The sequence below is a fragment of the Carassius carassius genome, chromosome 37 (genome assembly GCF_963082965.1).
Source record: "Carassius carassius chromosome 37, fCarCar2.1, whole genome shotgun sequence".
Lineage (NCBI taxonomy): Eukaryota > Metazoa > Chordata > Actinopteri > Cypriniformes > Cyprinidae > Carassius > Carassius carassius.
In genome coordinates, this window is record NC_081791.1 from 6,860,840 (window position 1) to 6,881,927 (window position 21,088).

At 37.7% G+C, this 21,088-nt stretch overlaps 1 protein-coding gene across 4 annotated transcripts in view; it reads left to right on the top strand.

Moving 5' to 3' along the window:
- LOC132117899 (microphthalmia-associated transcription factor-like) overlaps positions 1-20,812 on the top strand; it is a 55,820-nt gene extending 35,008 nt beyond the window's left edge. For 2 of the 4 annotated variants that reach the window (XM_059527247.1, XM_059527245.1), the window contains 8 exons: positions 7,814-8,044; positions 10,194-10,292; positions 12,998-13,115; positions 13,280-13,372; positions 14,497-14,553; positions 14,782-14,857; positions 14,997-15,144; positions 19,675-20,812. In XM_059527247.1, coding sequence (XP_059383230.1) covers positions 7,814-8,044; positions 10,194-10,292; positions 12,998-13,115; positions 13,280-13,372; positions 14,497-14,553; positions 14,782-14,857; positions 14,997-15,144; positions 19,675-20,055 — 1,203 coding nt within the window. In that variant the 3' untranslated portion in view covers positions 20,056-20,812. The remainder of the gene's footprint in view (positions 1-7,813; positions 8,045-10,193; positions 10,293-12,997; positions 13,116-13,279; positions 13,373-14,496; positions 14,554-14,781; positions 14,858-14,996; positions 15,145-19,674) is intronic. The other 2 variants (XM_059527248.1, XM_059527246.1) reach the window with 1 other exon arrangement.
- Positions 20,813-21,088: the final 276 nt, after the last annotated feature.

Below are 21,088 nucleotides of genomic sequence, written 5' to 3' on the forward strand. Positions count from 1 at the left end.
TTCTTGAGCAGCAAAACATCATATAAGAATGGTTTCTGAAGGATCGTGTGACACTGAAGACTGGAGGAATGAGGCTCATCAATTATGATGCATCACAGGAATAAATTACATTTTAAAGTTACATTATAAGTTTTCTTAATTCTAAGAATATTTTTTATCAAATTAAATACAGCCTCGGTCAGCTTAAAAGACGACTTTTAAAAACATTTAAAGAACTTCATTATCCAAACTTTTGACTGCTACTATATAAAGTGTGATTTTGTGTTTTATCATCTATCAGCACTAGTAAGAACCCCTAGAGCACACATACGAATCAATGAGAGTCTTGTCCATGTTAAACAAAAACATTTTTATACGCATGCGACATGATAGTTCAATGCTGCACTAGTGCATCATCTAAACCCCAGACAGTGTGTCTCAATGCAGTCTCAGGATTGAGGAGGATGTTCTTGTGACAGTATCTAGCCAGCGGCAAAGACCAGCACACAAGACAAGCAAAGACGAGGCAAAGAAGGCCAAGCTTTGTTAGATGCCTTTTGCCCTCTCGACTGCATGAGCGTGTCCTTTAACAAAAACATGTCTGAGAAACTTTCAGCTGCAGGAAACGGTTTGTTATTGAGCTTCAGATTTGGCACTTCAGTATGCAAATAATCCAATGCGACTGACTTGAATATAGTTTGTGCAAACAGGAAACACATCATTTATTTAGCTTCAAGTCGTACATAACTTAACCACTATTTCAGCAGTGTCAGGGTTATGACACTGGGTTTTGTCTTTTTCTGTAACACGTCTGCCTGTTCTATGTTTCCATTGTGTTTTGCTTTGCTCCTCGTGACCTAGTTTTTCTTGGTTGCCCTGATTAGTTCATTCTGTTCACCTGTGTTCATTCTATTCTGTCATTAGTCTCTCTCTTATGTTTGTATATCTCCCCATTTCTGTTCTGTCCCGATCGGTTATTATTTTGGCCTACCCCAGCTCCTCGATTCCTTGTGTTTGCTTTGTGGATTATAATAAAAGACTGTTATTGGATTACTCCTGCGTCATGCACCTCCTCAGAGCATAGCTACGTGACAAGCAGAAGTCTTAGCAGAAGTTTATAACTGAAAAGAAAATAATAAATTGCAAACAATAAAATACTACATATCAAGATGTGTCGCTCCAGGCTTGGCGTCAAATACACAAGAAAACCATGTGAGAGCTATTGACACCAAACCCGATGAGACCCCTCTCAATGCGTATTTGCAAAGTTGAATATGTGCAGACAAGTCAGATCTGCTACTTTTATAGAAAGTAAAGGATAACTGACTTTTCCTTTGTTAAAGGACTGATTTTACATCTGCTCTGCTCAATTCTTGCCTTAGGGTAGAATTGTTTCTATGCTTTATGGTTAAAAGTTGACTTCCTCAACCTCTGACTCAAGTCTATCCCTTCAGGCCATGCTGAGAATAAACCCCTCTTATTTCAAGAGGATGATGGAAGGTCTGCCCCAAGAAGTGCTACATTAATTTAAAATAAATAAATAAATAAAATTAAATAAATAAATGTTATAAAATATAATTTATTACATTGTAGTTCACAGTTTCATTAAATTGTTGCTTGATAAATTACTATATTTAAACTGTAGTAACACTTTTTGGTAAACCCAAAGCTCTATTAACTAGCATGCATATTACTAGCATATTAGCTGTTTATTAGTACTTATAAAACACATATTAATGCCTTATTCTGCTTGACAATTTTTGGGTGAACTATTCCTTTAACAACTACATTAATAACTATTAATACGCAGCAAATTAGGAGTTTACTGAGGCAAAAGTCATAAACTGGACTTCCATCACCCTGCTTTTATGCACATTTCGAAGTATCGCATCAGAATGGAGTAATGGAAATGCAGAATTTCAAATAAAAATGCCTTAATTTGCAAAAACATTTTTTATGCTCACTTGCGGTGGTTTTTGACTTGTGCAATAAAGGGTTAATGGTAATAATGGGAGATGGAAATGGATTTTTCTTCTAAGCACATCAAAAAAGTCATGTGACTTTTATGTGACGGCAAATTCGTCAAAAAAAAAAAAAAACCAGCCGACCGATCTTGTCACAACATCTGAAATGTTGTTATCAAAAGTATTCAGTAAGCTATACCAAAGTATTTCTGTATAATTGCCTCCCAGAACTGTTAAAGGTCATGGATTATTTCCTTTTCTTTAAATGCTTTTTAATGTTTCCTTAGGTGTACTTATATTCTTAGTATGATTTTTACATTTAAAATTTAGAAATAAAAAGCATTTTTATGTCCTGATATTAGCCCTCTGGCTTGAATGCTCTGTTTGAAGGGGAGTGTCTGCTGTGAGACTCCGAGTAAACGACAACTGTTGTGATTGGCTGACATCTTTGCATTCGAAATGCGTATTACATGTGGAACCCTCTCATATATATATATATATATATATATATATATATATATATATATATATATATATATATATATATATATATATACTACAGCTGTCGAGATTAACGAATCGTGGAAGTGTTGATAAAAATTATTTTTTCGATCTTTTCCCATCACATAAAAGGCTGCAGTGATGAGCATTGAGTAGACAGAGTCTGTTTATCGCGTGAATGCAGTGATCAGATATGAGTGCAGATATACTCGCGATGTGTGACAGCTCCGAAAAAAAAGGGAGCGTTCTTTGATCGCTCTCTGTAGTTAAATCACAATTTAAATAACAGATTTGTTTCATGCTACTAAGAGAAACAACGTGAAGTTGATCGTTTAGTCACTGGCTTGATTCAGTGATGCATAAACAGTATTAAACGATTTAGAAAAGAAAGTCTGTGTGAACTTTAATGATTAACTACACATCAGAAATCACTGATCACAGATCAGGCATTAATGTACACTGTTACGCACTGTTTGTGGCGGTGCTGTCGAATCCATATCATAAAAGTCTGTTTGTAACGCCTGTGCTGACATTGCGACTTAATTATATGTAAATATTTGGGCGGGCAAAGCAGAGAAGGGGGAGGTAACAATTCTCTTTACAACGTCACAAAGAGGAGATTCCAGATCAGCCCGTTTGAGCTTCCGTTTTCTCAAAGGCAGAGAAAGATAGCAATATCTCGATTTACACCGATTCAAATTTCTAGAAACTTGGGGACCATATACAGGCTAGGGGAACTCATTATAATGTTTAAAAACCTCAGAAAGTAAAATTTTCATGTCATAGGACCTTTAAACGACTGCGTTCCCAAACAGCAACATCCACCTCCGAAAGCAATAACCGCATTAATTGTGTTTCGTCTGCTCGTTCTGAGGTGCATATAAGTTATTATATAGGAAAGAGATTAAATTCCGTAGCTCCTCCTGAAAAACTTTTTTTCCAAATTTGTTTAAACTTTATTTATATATCAATACATAATTAAAATGTAAGTACTCTGAAAAAGAAAGTATAAAAATCGAGTGTCTGTAGACCTCTCACGACTGTTTTAAAGACAGCTCATTATTTCCATTCACTCCACCCCCTCCCTTCTGGGCTCCTATAGATTATTTATCGTCTCTACTACGGCTCGCTAAGTAATGTTATGTTAGCTATATTACGCAGCTACGTGTGCTAATGACACATGCTTCATGAAAAAATAAACAAAAAATATGTATGATCAAAATACAAAAAGAAAGATTTAACTGTCCAGCAGAAATAAAGCCATCAAGGAGTCACTTTTCAGCCCCTTGAGTTCCCTCAGTTCTCGCCATCTCTGGAAAGCCACGCTGATATTAACTCGCGTTTTATTTCTTTGTTTATCCAAAGACTTTTTGCTCATTGCCTTTTCTTGTACTGTTACTGTCTTCCTTGTTTTGCCTGGTTTGCCTTCACTAACTGCATAGGCCGGTACTGTGAATTTTGCTTGCGCGTTCACGCATGCTCTGCAGACAGAGTACATCATTAGCGCGTTCACGCACGCTCTGCAGACAGAGCACATCATTAGCGCGTTCACGCACGCTCTGCAGACAGAGCACATCATTAGCGCGTTCACGCACGCTCTGCAGACAGAGCACATCATTAGTGCGTTCACGCACGCTCTGCACACAGAGTACATCATTAGCGCGTTCACACACGCTCTGCAGACAGAGCACATCATTAGTGCGTTCACGCACGCTCTGCACACAGAGCACATCATTAGTGCGTTCACGCACGCTCTGCACACAGAGTACATCATTAGCGCGTTCACACACGCTCTGCAGACAGAGCACATCATTAGCGCGTTCACGCATGCTCTGCAGACAGAGCACATCATTAGCGCGTTCACGCACGCTCTGCAGACAGAGCTCATCATTAGCGCGTTCACGCATGCTCTGCAGACAGAGCACATCATTAGCGCGTTCACGCACGCTCTGCAGACAGAGTACATCATTAGCACGTTCACGCACGCTCTGCAGACAGAGTACATCATTAGCACGTTCACGCACGCTCTGCAGACAGAGCACATCATCAGCGCGTTCACGCACACTCTGCAGACAGAGCACATCATTAGCCCGTTCACGCACGCTCTGCAGACAGAGTACATCATCAGCGCGTTCACGCACGCTCTGCAGACAGAGCACATCATTAGCATGTTCACGCACGCTCTGCAGACAGAGTACATCATTAGCATGTTCACGCACGCTCTGCAGACAGAGTACATCATTAGCGCGTTCACGCACGCTCTGCAGACAGAGTACATCATTAGCGCGTTCACGCATGCTCTGCAGACAGAGCACATCATTAGCGCGTTCACGCACGCTCTGCAGACAGAGTACATCATTAGCGCGTTCACGCACGCTCTGCAGACAGAGCACATCATTAGTGCATTCACGCACGCTCTGCAGACAGAGCACATCATTAGTGCGTTCACGCACGCTCTGCAGACAGAGTACATCATTAGCGCGTTCACGCACGCTCTGCAGACAGAGTACATCATTAGCGCGTTCACGCACGCTCTGCAGACAGAGTACATCATTAGCGCGTTCACACACGCTCTGCAGACAGAGCACATCATTAGCGCGTTCACGCACGCTCTGCAGACAGAGCACATCATTAGCATGTTCACGCACGCTCTGCAGACAGAGCACATCATTAGTGCGTTCACACACGCTCTGCAGACAGAGCACATCATTAGCCCGTTCACGCACGCTCTGCAGACAGAGTACATCATTAGCGCGTTCACGCACGCTCTGAAGACAGAGTACATCATTAGCGCGTTCACGCACGCTCTGCAGACAGAGCACATCATTAGCATGTTCACGCACGCTCTGCAGACAGAGTACATCATTAGCGCGTTCACGCACGCTCTGCAGACAGAGTACATCATTAGCGCGTTCACACACGCTCTGCAGACAGAGCACATCATTAGCGCGTTCCAAATGCTCTGCGGACAGAGCACATCATTAGCGCGTTCACGCACGCTCTGCAGACAGAGCTCATCATTAGCGCGTTCACGCATGCTCTGCAGACAGAGCACATCATTAACATGTTCACGCATGCTCTGCAGACAGAGCACATCATTAGCATGTTCACGCATGCTCTGCAGACAGAGCACATCATTAACGCGTTCACGCATGCTCTGCAGACAGAGCACATCATTAGCGCGTTCACGCACGCTCTGCAGACAGAGCTCATCAATAGCGCGTTCACGCATGCTCTGCAGACAGAGCACATCATTAGCACGTTCACGCACGCTCTGCAGACAGAGCACATCAATAGTGCGTTCACGCACGCTCTGCAGACAGAGCACATCATTAGCGCGTTCACGCATGCTCTGCAGACAGAGCACATCATTAGCGCGTTCACGCACGCTCTGCAGACAGAGTACATCATTAGCGCGTTCACGCATGCTCTGCAGACAGAGCTAGAATGGCAGACAAACATAAACAACCCAGTCTTCCTTCCTGGTATTGTAGTACTTTTAAAGTTTTCTTGTGGGTTTATGACACATGATGTAGCCCAGCGGTTTCCAATTCCAGTGCTCGTGCACATATTTTGCATGTCTCGCTTATTAACACACCTGATTCAGATAACCAACTCGTTAAAAGAGAGATTCGTGAATGAACTGTGTTGAGATCGATATGATATGATGATATGGTCTGTGAGCATAAATGCATTCAGGGGGTGTGGCTTTGGACGATGATTGCAGGGAGGGTGTGTCGTTTGCTTTCAGTGCTATCTGGCTAATGTTAGCAGTTTCCAAGATCTCCTACTGCACCTTTAAGCAACTAGTTAAACAATGACGAGCTCAACAGCATGCTATATTACAGTGTACAGTAATAGTCGGTGATAATAGTGATAATGCAGGTAAAACACCTGTGAAAAATCCGGACAGAAATTCCTTCATATTAGCACAGACACTGGAGGCTGTTTTCAGAGCAGTGTTGTTATGAGGTTCACATTCGGTTTAGTCATGCATACTTTATCGTTCCTCAGAGAACAGCTGGAAAAGTGACGGTTGAGCTGTGAGAGGTCACGCGTGTGTTTCGTCAGTCTTTCTCACGTTTGCAGCGCTGAGATCTGAATGAGGCAGGCAGAGACAAGACAGAGGTGGGAGATGTTTGCTGCTGGAGTCACTATGAGCCACAGAAAGACTCCATTGTTTCAACCTCACATTGACGTCACAGTTGCTCCATGAAGGCATATTTTGACATTAAACAGCACAAGTTCAGTAGTGTTTGTTGTGTCTTGTGTTAATTGTCCAACAGGCAAAGCTAATCCGTTATTCAGCCCTTTTTAGGCACAACCAGCTGCATTCTTCAATGCTCAAATCAATTTAATAGATACTCGCTTCAGTTGATCTAATAGTTGAGGTTTCATTCACAGCAGTAAAGTGATCAAACATAATTATAATATTTTATAAGTCGTATAATACCTATACCAAAGCTGCAGTCTGTACTCTAGGGCTTGTCCTGTTTGTCCTACACACTTGTTAAGTGTGTCATGTGTGGTTTGAGTCGTGACCTCTGAGTGTAAAGGTCATTATGTTTGCATGGCTCATGTGGAGGAGGAACTTAAGAGATGAATAACTGAGCTATGAATAGAATGGGAGGCTATTTTGGGGAATTACAGTAATTATTACTGATTTGACGAAGGAACAGTGATTACAGAATTCTTGGAAGTGGGATAAAATGGTTCAGGTTATTGGCTTTTTTACTATAAATAATAATTATAATTATTATTGTTGTTGTTGTTAAGTAATATCATAAAATAGATTATTAAAAAATAAATATTTCATTACAAATAGTGAATTATTATGTTTACATGGTGTGAAGGGTGAATAGTTGCAACATTTTTAGACAATTTACCCTTTTCTGGTTGTCTGTAATTTTTAGATGAAATTAATTAATTAATTTGGTGTGGTTCCGTTTTATTTCACAGCGGAACAAAAAACTATTTATACAACAGCACCAATAGATGAATTAACCAAAAATTATTTCATACAATATTTGACCATTTACTATTTAAAATATAACCATTTTATTTCATAAAATATTTTACCTAACGGAAATAAAGTCTATTTTTACAAAGTTTTAATGCGTTTTTAAGTGCAAAAATGTACTGATCTTAGATTTATGTATTTATTTATTCTTGTGTGGTTCAGTGTGTTTGTTTTATTTCACAAATATAATGTAATGACCACAGGAAAAGAGTACGAGTTTACATAATAGCACAGCAAAATGAATTAGAATAGTTAGTTACTTGAATTCTTAAATGTGTTACATGGTACTTCCTCATCATGTGTGATGTGTGATTATTTCCTGTCCGTCTCTCTCTCTCTCTGTCTGAAGGTTCAAACGCATCTTGAAAACCCCACGAAGTATCACATCCAGCAGGCTCAGAGGCAGCAGGTGAAGGCGTATCTGTGCACCACGCTGGGAGGAAAGCTCGGCTCGCAGGCCGTGAGCTTGCCGTGTCCCAGCCAGGCCCCTGACCACGGGGGAATGCCTCCGGGGCCGGGCAACAGCGCCCCCAACAGTCCCATGGCCTTACTGACCCTCAACTCCACCTGCGAGAAAGAGGTAATGACAAAACACTGTCAGATTCCACTTTCTATAAACAATGGCTACATCAGTATAATTGTTGTATACCTTTGTACAAGTTATTTGATATTTATAACTGATATGTATTAATCAGATTTATTTATATCTTATATTTATAAATTGCATTTATATTGATTCATGATTTTCCAGATGTATACAGAGGGTTATACATTATTTTAATGTTGTTACTATGTTAGAGTCATTCTATTGAGGGTACACAAAAAACTACAGTTGGTTTCAGTTTATGTATTTTATCAGAACATAGTTTGACAGTTTCTTCATTTTGACTCCAAATGTCAGTGGCAGGCCATGTCTGGGCTGACCAAATGTTGTTTTTCTTGATCAGGTTAACCTAAAATTTAAATGTTTATTTAAATTGAATTCATAAAAATATCACAAACCATAACAATGCACTCACCATAGTTGGTGAACAGCTAATATAATCATTGACAGCAGGTCATTGGGGATCAAATATAGAAACAATGAAGAGGACATTTATCCAAAATCTGTTTTTTTTTCTAAAACAAACAAACAAAGAAACAACAACAAAAAACATATTGTAAAAACATATTGTACAACAGGTTTAAAACATATTATAAAAATAAATCCACTATATGATTATATGATATACAATTAATCGCATCCAAAATAAACTTTTTTGTTTACATAATGTATATGTACTGTGTATATTTATTATGCATGTATAAATACACACATACAGCATACATAAAAAATATTTACATGTATATATTTATATTCATATAATTTATATTATATATAAATATATTTAAAATATAAAAATATCTTTCTTAAATATATACATGCATGTGTGTATTTATATATAAATAAAATAAATATACACAGTATACACATACATTATATAAACAAAGACGTTTATTTTGAATGCAATTAATCACGATTAAGCACTAATAAATACAATTTATAAATATCATATATAAATATCAAATAACTTTGTACAAATTTTAGAAAATCTGCAGCAATTATACTAATAGAGCCATTATTTTTTAGAAACCATTAAAGTGAAATATCAAAGCATTTAATAGTAAGTGAACCAAAAAAAAAAAAAATAAATAAATGAAATATATATTTTGCTAAATATTTAAGATAAGTAAGACCTATTTTTATGGAATGCTAATGTATTTATTTATTTATTTTTCATTACAAAAAAATTACTGACATATACTGGACCGTAAAAAGTAATGAATCATTGAAGATCACAATTCACAATTCCAAGATGTTTCTAAATATTTTCTTTAAAATTAAAAAATGACCCAGACATGCTCTATATAAGGTTCTGTCAGGGTATAAGACAGAACCCAAGTGCTGGAGGAGCACTGGAAGTGTTGAAAGTGCTTGATTTTGTGATGTTTATGGAAAATAAAAATAACTAAATATGCCACAAACCTGGGCATAAACATATAATATATAACAGCCAAACCAAAAGGCCCTCTGGTAGGGTTTATACCAGCTAGACTAGAGCTAGAACTAGACTGAGAAGACAAACCAGGCCAGGACAAAACACACAAGGAGAATATAAAGCGGAGGACATGAGGCTAAAAATGAGCCAAGATGTAATACTGAGCACATGGCAAATGATCAAAACAGAAAGCATGTGCCCAACACAAAGAAGAGAACAAAACATAAACACCATAAACAAGACTAGACAGAGGCGACAGGATCCTGACAGATTCACCAAGAGCACGCCAGACATATTTCCCACAAATCCAGCCGCATCGGTAAATGATGTATAACTAGGTAGAGACATTCTGAAGATGTCCTTTTAGAGCTCAGTACCTGCTAATCAGTAAAAGTGTTTGTGTCTCTGTGAACGTCTCGCTGAAGCAGCTGGTGTGGATTGCGTCACTGCTCACTGTGTGTGAGAGAGAGATGTGCTAAAACAAGTGTTAATAGATTAGACCGAGTCTAAGAGGAAATATGCAGCTCTTTAGGATGTGCGTCAGATTAACCGATGAGTTTCAGCATAGCTATTGGTTGATTTGAACTCTTGCATTTTTCCAGGGTTAATTAACTTCACAGTGCGTTATGCTGTTGCTGAGGGGATGAGCTCTCACAGCTGATGATATCTTTTGCTTTTGGTTTTTCTCAGATGGACGATGTCATTGACGACATCATTAGTTTGGAATCCAGCTACAATGATGATATCATGGGACTGTCGTTGGACCCCGGACTTCAGATGGCCAACACGGTATATACACTCTTATATTCTCTTCTGTTGCACCTTCAGCTCTTGTAAATACTAATATGAGTTATGTGGAAGGAGGCATATCTTCCTACTGTAATTATATATTTGTTGTGTGATAGTGCTGCTTGGCTGAAGTCACCAGAAGCACATGAACAGTTCCAAACCATTGACTAATGACTACCATAGAAAAATAAATCACGCTATTTCATGCTTTTATGAGCCCTATATAGTAATATAATTACATTATTTATTAGTATTACTTTTAATTTATTTGTTTTCAAAAAGACAAAAACAAGACAGTTTAACAGTAAAATTAATTTTTCTTGCATAACATTTCATATAATGAAATATTTTATATAATTTTATATAAAAAAAATGTTTTATATAATATTCTATTTTTATCTTTTATTATTAGTTCACAAAAAAACAATTATATAAAAACAGTTCATATAATGAAATATTAAAATATAACCATTTTATTTCATAAAATATTTGCATTTAACATTTATGTATTTATTTATTCTTGTGTGGTTCAGTGTGTTTGTTTATTTCACAAATATAATATAATGACCACAGAAAAAGAGTACGAGTTTACATAATAGCACAGCAAAATGTAGTTTTTTAGTTTTAGATAGTTAGTTACTTGAATTCTTAATAATATTATTTGTCTTATATTGTTTTATTTTTTTTGTTTTTTTTTTGCTTGCAAAAACTAAAAAAGAAAAAACTGTGGTAATATAATGTGTGATTATTTAATTTTACTTGCAAAAAAAAGTAATAAAAATAAATGTTAATTATTTTATTAGATTTTATATAACTTACTTAAAAAAACTGTGCTAATATAAAGAAATTATGTATTCATTAAATTTTTCTGGCAAAAAGACAATTAATATAATAGAGTCTGCATGGAGCCAAGATGAGAAGTGCACAACGAAGATAATCCAAACAGATAAATATTAAATCCACAAGAACAAGAAAGTATTCTCACTCACACACATGTACACGTACACGCACGCACACACACACACACACACACACACACACACACACACACACACACACGCACACACACACACTCAGGGTAACATTCAACACAATAACTGGCAGCTCAGAGAACTAAAGGAAGGGAATTTATACAAATGGAAGAGGAACTAATGACTAAATTAACTAGACACAGGTGAACTACCGAAGGCAATCAAGGGGAAATCATGAACAAGACAGGCAACCAAAGTCAAAACAGAGTGATGGTGTGACAGATATATTGTTTTATTTTATTTTATTTTGGTTGCAACTGTAAGTAATGTAATACAAAATATGTATTCAGTTAAACTTGTTTATAAAAAATGGTTACCGAAATGAAATATTTATTATTTTATGTTATTTGTTTTATTTTGCTTGCAAAAAAAGCAAATCGTTAGTCAAAAAAAAAAAACGTTACTATAATACCATATTTTTGTTTAGTTAAGTAAACCCTGATCAAGACCTTTAAGAACTACAAGCAGTGTTGGGTGTAGTGCTTTACAAGCAAAGTTACATAATCAGATTACCTTTTTAAAAAAAAATAGTAATGTAATGCATTCATTTTAAATTTGCAAGAAAATATCTGAGTCACTTTTTCAAATGCACTATATTGCCAAAAGTATTTGAACAGCCAGTTCTAATGAGCAGGTTTCGCTACTTTAGTAATTTTCATGAGTACAAGTCTTAATGTTTAAGCATATAATGATATTCTAGGGAATTGTGTTTCTAACTGTATAGCAACAGTTATAATATAGTCTGGATGTTAAGTCACATCAGAGGTGTTCAACTGGGATTAGGACTGGGACCAATTAAGTTCTTCCACACTGACTGAATCAATAACTTGTCTGTGAATCTTGCCTTATACACAGAGGCATTGTCATGTTAGATTAGAAAAGGGTCCTGTCCAAACTGTTGCTTCCCTAGAATATCATTGTATGCTTAAACATTAAGATTTGTACTCTTGGAAATTACTAAAGTAGTCAAACCTGTTCATTAGAAGGGGGTATCCCAATACTTTTGGCAATAAAGTATAAGTAACACAAGTTACTTTGTTTTCCCATTTATTCACTGACAGCTCTCCTGTCCCCATGTTGAGAGAAAGTGGGCATAAGTGCAGAGGCAGACACACTTCCTTCAGCTTGAGGCTTATTCATTTCACTTTTGATATGAAAGGGCCTTTACAGTTGCCAAAAATACAACTTTTGAGGGATTTGTTTTTTAAAAAACAAACAAGCAAGCGCAGCTCAGGTGACTAAAGTAAAGCAAAACTAACATAATGCATTACTTTCCATAATGATGCAATTAGTTACTTTTTTATGGAGTAGCACAATGTTGCAGTGCATTACATTAAAAAGCAACTTTCCCCAACATTGTCAACAAGTTTGAAGAACTACAGTGACTCGAGTGTATTTTTATATTAGCAGTGAGCTTGGTGAGACTTTGTCTCTTTCTGTCATCTCACACAATCAGAGCTGTGGCTGGTGTCAGTGTAGTAGAAGCCCGTGCGATTCAGCTGTCAACACTTGATCTGATATCTGCCTGACTGCTGTCTGCAGAGGAACAGTGAATAGTCTTCATTTACTGACTCTCATGTCATAGGCAGAACACACATGCTGCTCTTTTCCACACAGTGAGCTCCAAAAAAAACGAAAAAAGAGACAGTAATATACATGATCTTGTGTTTCTAGATCCCTGTGTCAGCGAACATCTTGGACATGTATAGTAACCCAGGCATGCCGCCTCCGGGAATCTCTATCAGTAACTCGTGCCCTGCCAACCTGCCCAACATTAAAAGGGAATTCTCTGGTAAGAGTCATATGAATTAGTTAATGTCGGTCTTTAGCGTCTAAGACCCTCCAGGCCTTTTGACGATGTACTGAAATGTGTTTCACCTTTTAAAGTCAGTAGAAATGTCATGTGAATGATGATATGAGTGAGAGATTGAAAACATATGCTCGTATGCTACATAGTTACTCCATCTCCAGCCATGATGCACATCATGGACAAGCCCAGCTCCTGTAGCAAGTTTGAGAGCTATCAAAGCCCTGAAGGGTTTCCTGTGGGTACGTTCGAAGATTTCTCTCCTCGTCTGCATGTCTGTTAAAAAAAACAGAAACATAATCATTCTATGGATTACAATTGTTTTATGGATTAGATTTACCCATACTGGCACATTAGTTTATATATAAAAATTTTACATGCTTCAGTGTCACATGAACCTTCAGAAATCATTCTAATATGCTGATTTGCTGCTCAATAAACATTTCTGATTATTATTATTATTGTTTCTGAGTATTATCAATGTTGATTTTTCTTCTTGAGTTTATGTATCACAATTTGTACTTTTTTTCGCAATTCTTTCGAACTTCAAGAAACAAATTCAGAATTGTAAGATGTTAATTTGAGTTCTTAGTTTATATCTTGACCTTTTTTCTGAGAAATGTGAGATATAAACTCGTTGAGAGTTGTAAATTCTAAGGGAGAAAAATAAGCTCACAATTCTGATTTTATAACTCACAATTGCAACTTTGTATAACGCAGTTCTAAATTCCTTAGAAAAAAAACAGATAAAATTGTGAGATAAGTTGTAACAACATTTTTTTTTTTTTATTCAGTGGGAGAAACAAGCTTTCATACTTGCTGAATAATATATATATATATATATATATATATATATATATATATATATATATATATATATAAAACTTAGTAAAATCAAACTTTTGAATGTTATATAGAATTGTTAAATTGTTATATAAAATTGTTTTACATTCAAGTTCAGTCATGTTCATAATTAGATACTAGCTTACTGCAAAAAACACATTGTATAATACTATGTAGTGTACACTACTTGCTGCCTACTATTTTTAAAAAGTAGTATATAAAATAGTAGGTTTTATTACAGAATAAACATTTCATTTTTTTTTTTTTCATGGGACCTCGTAAAGTTGTATGTAAGTGGCAGCCATCATCTTGGAAATTAATAGTGTCTCGGTAATTTACGCATAAAAAAACTGTAGGTAATAATCTATACAGAAAATGATCTAGATTTTGTGGAAAAGGGATTTTGGTGAGATAAAATGTGCTATAAAAGACAACTGCAGTGATATTTAAAGGGTGCCAAAACATATGGCAGATAAACATCCTGCTTTCAGTTTCTCTTCTCACACTCCTTTATCTTTTTCAGAGGCAGAAGTTCGCGCTTTCGCAAAGGAAAGGCAAAAAAAGGACAACCATAACTTAAGTGAGTTTGCTTTTGTATGTAGGGTAGCAGCCTGAAACACTGTTCACTGTTCTGTTTTACAAAAGAAAACCATTTTCATTCGTCCCTCAGTTTGTAACAATGACATAATTAAGTTACAGTCTTTGTCCCATACTTTGAGTGTAAGTAAATTACTGTAAATGTGATTTTTTTGAGTGAATTTATAAATACAACTGTGTAATATTAAGATGCATTTTCCATCTGTTTCAGTTGAGAGGCGACGGAGATTCAACATTAACGATCGAATCAAAGAACTGGGGACTCTGATTCCTAAATCAAATGATCCGTAAGCACCCCAGTGTTCAGTAAATACACACTTACACATGAAGCAGATGAGTACGTGCTGTTATCACGGCAGAGGCTAGTGCTGTTGATAGAGGGTCTGTCAGATGTGCTGGTGTCAGCATCTTGTGTGTGTTGCTCAGGGACATGCGCTGGAACAAGGGCACTATCCTGAAGGCCTCTGTGGATTACATCAGGAAACTTCAGAGAGAGCAGCAGCGCGCCAAAGAGCTGGAGAACCGTCAGAAGAAGCTGGAACACGCCAACCGCCACCTGATGCTCAGGATACAGGTCAGTTCACACATCAATACATAACGTCTCAGGTTACGAATGTAACCTTGGTTCCCTGAGTAGGGAACGAGACACTGCGTCCTCTAGGGGCCGCTATGGGGAACACTTCGTCGTGATCCGTGTCTGAAGCATACATTGAAAAAACACCAACTTGTTGGCCGGCTACAGCCTCTGATGTCACTACCGACGCGACTATAAACAGGCACCGGGAGAACACGTCATTCACTTCGTCTGAAGCTTGCGTCCGAAGCATGGCAGGGAGCTAGAGGACGCAGTGTCTCGTTCCCTACTTAGGGAACCATGGTTACATTCGTAACCTGAGACGTTCCCTTTCAAGGGAACTTTGAACTGCGTCCTCTAGGGGGCGCTATGGGAAACAGTATACCCACGCCGCCATGCTGAGGGGAGTGCAGGCCAGAATCATGGCGAGCACTAAGTACCAACTCTACCATTTCCACGGGAGTTGCCCCTGGGACGTTTAGACGTCTTGCCTGTCAAACAGGGGCTACCGCTAGCTCACCCATAAGCTTGCTGAAAGAGCTGTCTCAACAGTTCTCTAGTAGCAACACCCTGTTTAGATGGGTATCCGAGGATACATAGGTGGAGTGGCGCCCAAGATGAATGGGGCTTTTACCAACTTAAGAAAGGGCAAGAAGCAACCGCGTGAAGCCCTCACCATATAGGATTTTAGAAAGAACGCAGAATACTAGCATGTGAACTTACCACAGTGTGGTAACCATGGTCGCCCTAGTCCCGCCCATGGCGGAGGCGGCCTACTTGGTAGCATGGGGAGAGGTCCGTGGTGTGGCGTGGCTACCTGAACAGGAGAAAGGCCCTTGCCTCCATCCAGGTCTCTTAGCAGATCAGCCTGATATGCTTGAAGCACCAACATCGCGTGTAACAAAGCCACAGCCTGACCTGCTGCTGCTTATGCCTTGCCATCTAAGCCAGATGAATTTCCGAAGGGGCTAAGATGGCAAGGAGGGAGCTTAAGAGAGGATGTCTCCCCCGCAGAAAGGATTTTTTTTTAGCTCTTTGTACAGGGGGCATCCCCTCATAGCCGCTTTCTCGCATCACCTCGATGTCGGCAGATTTACTCCAATGCCGAAACCGAGGGATGCCAGAAGAAAACGGCCTCTTTCATTTATTTTTGATATCTGTATGGAGATCATGCAGAAATGGAAGGCTCACCTGAGCTGGAGGGCTATGGTCCAAAAGAAAACGCTCATCGAGGGTTTTTTATTATTTTTTTTAATTAATTTTTTAATGGCCTTACATCGTCATCTTGTTAGCGCATTTTCATGGCAAGTCCAACTTTGCCGTGGTGCGATCCATAACCTCTAACAGCTCTACATACGCAGGGCAGGAGAATTGAGAAGGCTCCGCCTCAGCTTCTTCACCATCCTCAAATATCTCCTGCTTTTCCTGGGTAAAAACCCAGCAGAGCACTAACCTCAGTATCAGATAGTGTTAAAGATATAATATCATCCTCCTGAGGCTCTCTCTCGTTCGGCGCCATTACGAGCGCGAAAGGGAAAATCCCTCTTTAAAACATTCAAACAGATCCACCTGTATTCTCATAAGCTCATTCTCCTCTGTGCCTCAGCAGAGACAGGTCCTGAACCGCGGGAAGCAGATGACTGCCTTTTTTCCTTTTTTTTGAAAGAGAGATGAACGAGAGCGGAGCTTTTTTTCCTTGTTTGCTCTTCACCCAAAACAAATGACGCAAAGATTGCGTGTGTCATCGGGTGTCAAATAACGCCGAAACGGATGCACACATTGTCTAAACGGTTGCTAGTAGTCGCCATGATATACAGAGAAAGATCGCTCTTACCAGTTCTTTCAGATGCTTGCTTCAAACAGAACAGTCAGTGAAGACGAAGAAGTGAATTACGTGTTCTCCCGGTGCCTGTTTATAGTCACGCCGGTAGTGACGTCAGAAGCTGTAGCCGGTCAACAAGTTGGTGTTTTTTCAATGTATGCTTCAGACACGGATCACGACGAGGTGTTCCCCATAGTGTCCCCTAGAGGATGCAGTTTCGAAGTTCCCTTGAAAGGGAACTATAAAATACAGCTGTAGCATACAATGGAATGGCATACAGAAATAGTATGCTTTTCAAAATTACCCTTATGAAAAAGGAGTGAACTTTAGCACATGCATTATGGATAAAAATAAGCTTTAAGTCTTTAAAAAAATAACACTTTTACAGGTTTTTTTTTTTTTAATTTTGAGGGGATTTTATGATACTGTGCAATATTTATACAATTTATTTGTATTGCATGGCCATTTTTTTTCGTTTTCAGCCTTTTAAGAATGAAATCATGTCCATGATCATTATTGTGCGTTCACATAGCTAATGCAACAACAGTAATCTCATTCCAATTAAGCTACAATTTTTTTAATTTTAAAATGTCAGTGTTTTTCAGTCAAAAGTGACAGAACAGGGCCAGATTTATAAAATAGACTTGAGGGCAAACAAAAAATATAAGAAGATATTTTGAAGAACGTTTGTAACCAAACAGTTAAGCCATTGACTTTCATAATTTTCCCCCATACTATTGAAGTCAAAATATCTTCTTTTATGTTTAACATAAGAAATTCAGTGTACTTAAGTTTATTAAGAAACACTTAAGTGGTGATTTATTTCATTTATATTAAATTATCTACCAGAATTTTTTTAAAGGGGTCATATGATGCGATTTCAATTTTTCCTTTCTCTTTGTAGTATTACAAGCTCTTGGTGCATAAAGAAGACCTGTAAAGTTGCAAAGACTAAAGTCTCAAATCCAAAGAGATATTCTTTATCAAAGTTAAGACTTGTCCACACCCTCCTAAAATGTCTCGTTCAAACACACCCCCACATGTCTACATCACTGTGTGGGAAGATTTGCATAACACTTTTTTTTTTTTTTTTAATCACATTTCAGAAAGGCAGGGCATAGAGGAGAAACAATAATGTACAGTATGTGGAAAATAATGTGTTTTTTTTAACCTTAAACCACATAAACACATTGCATTACACCAAATACACACCATAATTTCTTTTTAGCAACGTCATATGACCCCGTCAATTATACCTTAAGTGCATATTAAATAGAGTTAAGTGTGTTTCTTTTTCACAAGGGTAAATTTCAATGACTAACTAACAAAATATTTTAGAAAAGAAATATTCAAAAAGTGTTTTCTTCTAAGAATTTTATATATATATATAATATAGGATTTTAAAAACACTTAAGTCACCTTGAATTTGAAGTCTCAATTCATTATGAAATGTTGCATTGTTTATTATAAATTATTTATCATTATTTTAAAAAAAGGTACAAGGATTATTAGCCTATTTTTATTAGCCATCAATATAAGACATTTTTTGCAACGACCCTCAACCCAAAACATATTCTTTCAGTTATGTCTGACACCAAAGGCACACTAGCTTATTAAAACTGCACAAATGTTCTCAAATGTTACAGGTATACAGGTATTTTTATTTTTTACTTTAATAGATAAGTATATGAATTCCAAACTTTCTGTTATGGGGTTGAACTTGAAATAATGTAGTGCTTTTGGTTAGTAACAACAAATAATTTTTTCTCTAACCATATTTAGGACTGAGGGTCACTTTAGGTAATAGTTTGTATTTTAATGGTAATATTTAAATAAGGGCCAGTTTTACTAAACAGGGCTAATTCCAAAACAACGCTGATGGGTGTGGAAATTTCTGCGGGGGATTTACTAACAAAGACTCAACATCTCATTTACATATCGACCAGCGCAGTATACCAAGTGCAGCTCAAACGAACGTAGTCGCGAATAAACAATAAAGAAATATGGAAGCCACAGTTTGTGGAAAAGAACCGGAGGCCAAAAGTTTTGATAGATCTGGTATTGCGTGACTCCTAGTCAAGGGAAAAGTCGTCTTTTATTGCCTGAAGCAAATAAAAAATAACATGGCTTGGAGAACGATATGTTTGGATAATGTGTTCTTTCCAAATAAATGAATATGTGTGGAAAAATCCTCTCTCTTCTACCATGCGCTCTCTCTGCGTTGCCTCCTCATAGCAACAATAATGGCAGCCGTTTCAAGCGCAAAATAGTTTAAGACATGCTTGTATTGTGCATTAAATAATGGCGCAAATTCCAGTAATTTGATGAACGCAAACGTTAGTACAATGCGTTGCGAGATTAATTTTATACTGTCCCACCATAACTTTTGCGTCTTAAAGGGAAACTCCTACAATAACTGTGTCCACACCTTTTCAGCACTAATTAGTCACTGTGCGTCTTTAGTAAATCCTGACAGTATTTTTGTAACGCTAAAAGAATGTTTGCACCGGTGCAAGCTGATAGTTAAACTGGCCCATATTTTTATATTTCAAATGTTTACTCATTTTATTAATTTATATTTTTTTATATTTTTCTAGATTTAAATTGTATGTTTGAATATAGATACATCTAGAAAAGTGGTCATTCGTAGGTTCATTAATTTAGTTACAGTATATGTTTCAGTTATTGCTTTGTTGTATCTAATCCAGGAGCTGGAAATCCAGGCTCGTGCTCACGGACTGGCCGTGACTACACTAGCAGCCCGGCCTATCAAACAGGAGCCGGTCCTGGGCGACTGCACCCAGGAGATGTTCACTCATGCACACCCGTCTTGCCCTGACATGGGCCGCTCCAGCACCCTAGACCTAAATGACGGCACAATCACCTTTAACGACTCTAGCAATTCCACCGATGCTTATGGTTTTGTCCCAAAGGCACATGGCGCCAAACTCGACGACATCCTGATGGACGACACATTGCCATATGTAGCAACGAGCGACCCACTCCTCACCTCCGTCTCATCTGGAGCCTCGAACGAAAGCAGCTGTAAGGACAGTGTGAACATGGAGGAGAACGAGCATGTTTGCTAGTGCAAGGAAACCTTTGTTTGGCTGTTCAGGGCCGCTGGTCATTGTCCTGTTTTTCCGCTAAAACCATTGACTGCTAAGGAAGAAGCACAGCCTGTTTTGTCAAGTGCAAAATAATATTATTTTTATGTTTACACTCATTTTATTTTATTGTATTTTAAACTTATTCCAGTTTCGTCTTCCCAAATGTCATTGGGTTGTAATAATATCAAAATAGTCAAGGTCAGTGTCATAAAAAGATTGATTTGTGTAACTTCACATAGGTGTATTAGAGTACAACTTAATCAAATTAGGGATGATATAAAAGTGCACTTGAAAGGTGATTTCTTTGGTTGTACAGTAGTGTGTTTGCACACAGTTTAGAAGAATATTTCTCTTTTGATATATACCTCTTGTAAAGGAATGACTTAAGCATAATGCTTCCCATTTAACGTGTAGATATTAAGTGACAGACAGTTGATGTTTAAATAGATAGTTCACCCAAAAATGAAAGTCTGCTCAGATCATACAAGATGTAGGTGACTTTGTTCTTCAGTAGAACAGTAAAGACGATTTTTAGCGGAAATTGTGGTCCTTGCTGATTCATAAAATGCAAGTCAAGGGCTACCGTCACTTTGAAAGTTGGAAAAGCATATCAGGCAGCACAAAATTAATACCCATGGCTCCTGACGATATATTGAGGTCTTATGAAGCTAAACGATCGGTCTGTGAAGTCGGTTCGTGAATGAATCATTCTATTGAACTGATTCTTTTTAGTGAACTAGTTGAATTTATTTACCAAATCAGACTGAACCATCTAAAACAGTTCATGGTTCAAGCAGCACAGATTTACAAGTTACTAAATCAAAACTCACTTTCAAATGTCCAACAGTCACTCCGACATTAAGAAATAGCAGCGCGTACAGGTATCTTCTCCTGTGATGAATGAACTGATTCAGTGCTCCAGTTCCTCCAGCAGTCACTGAACTGAGGAAACAGTTCAATTGAGGACTGATGAGCTGCTGATATGAGCATGTGTGAAACAAGCACTTGAATG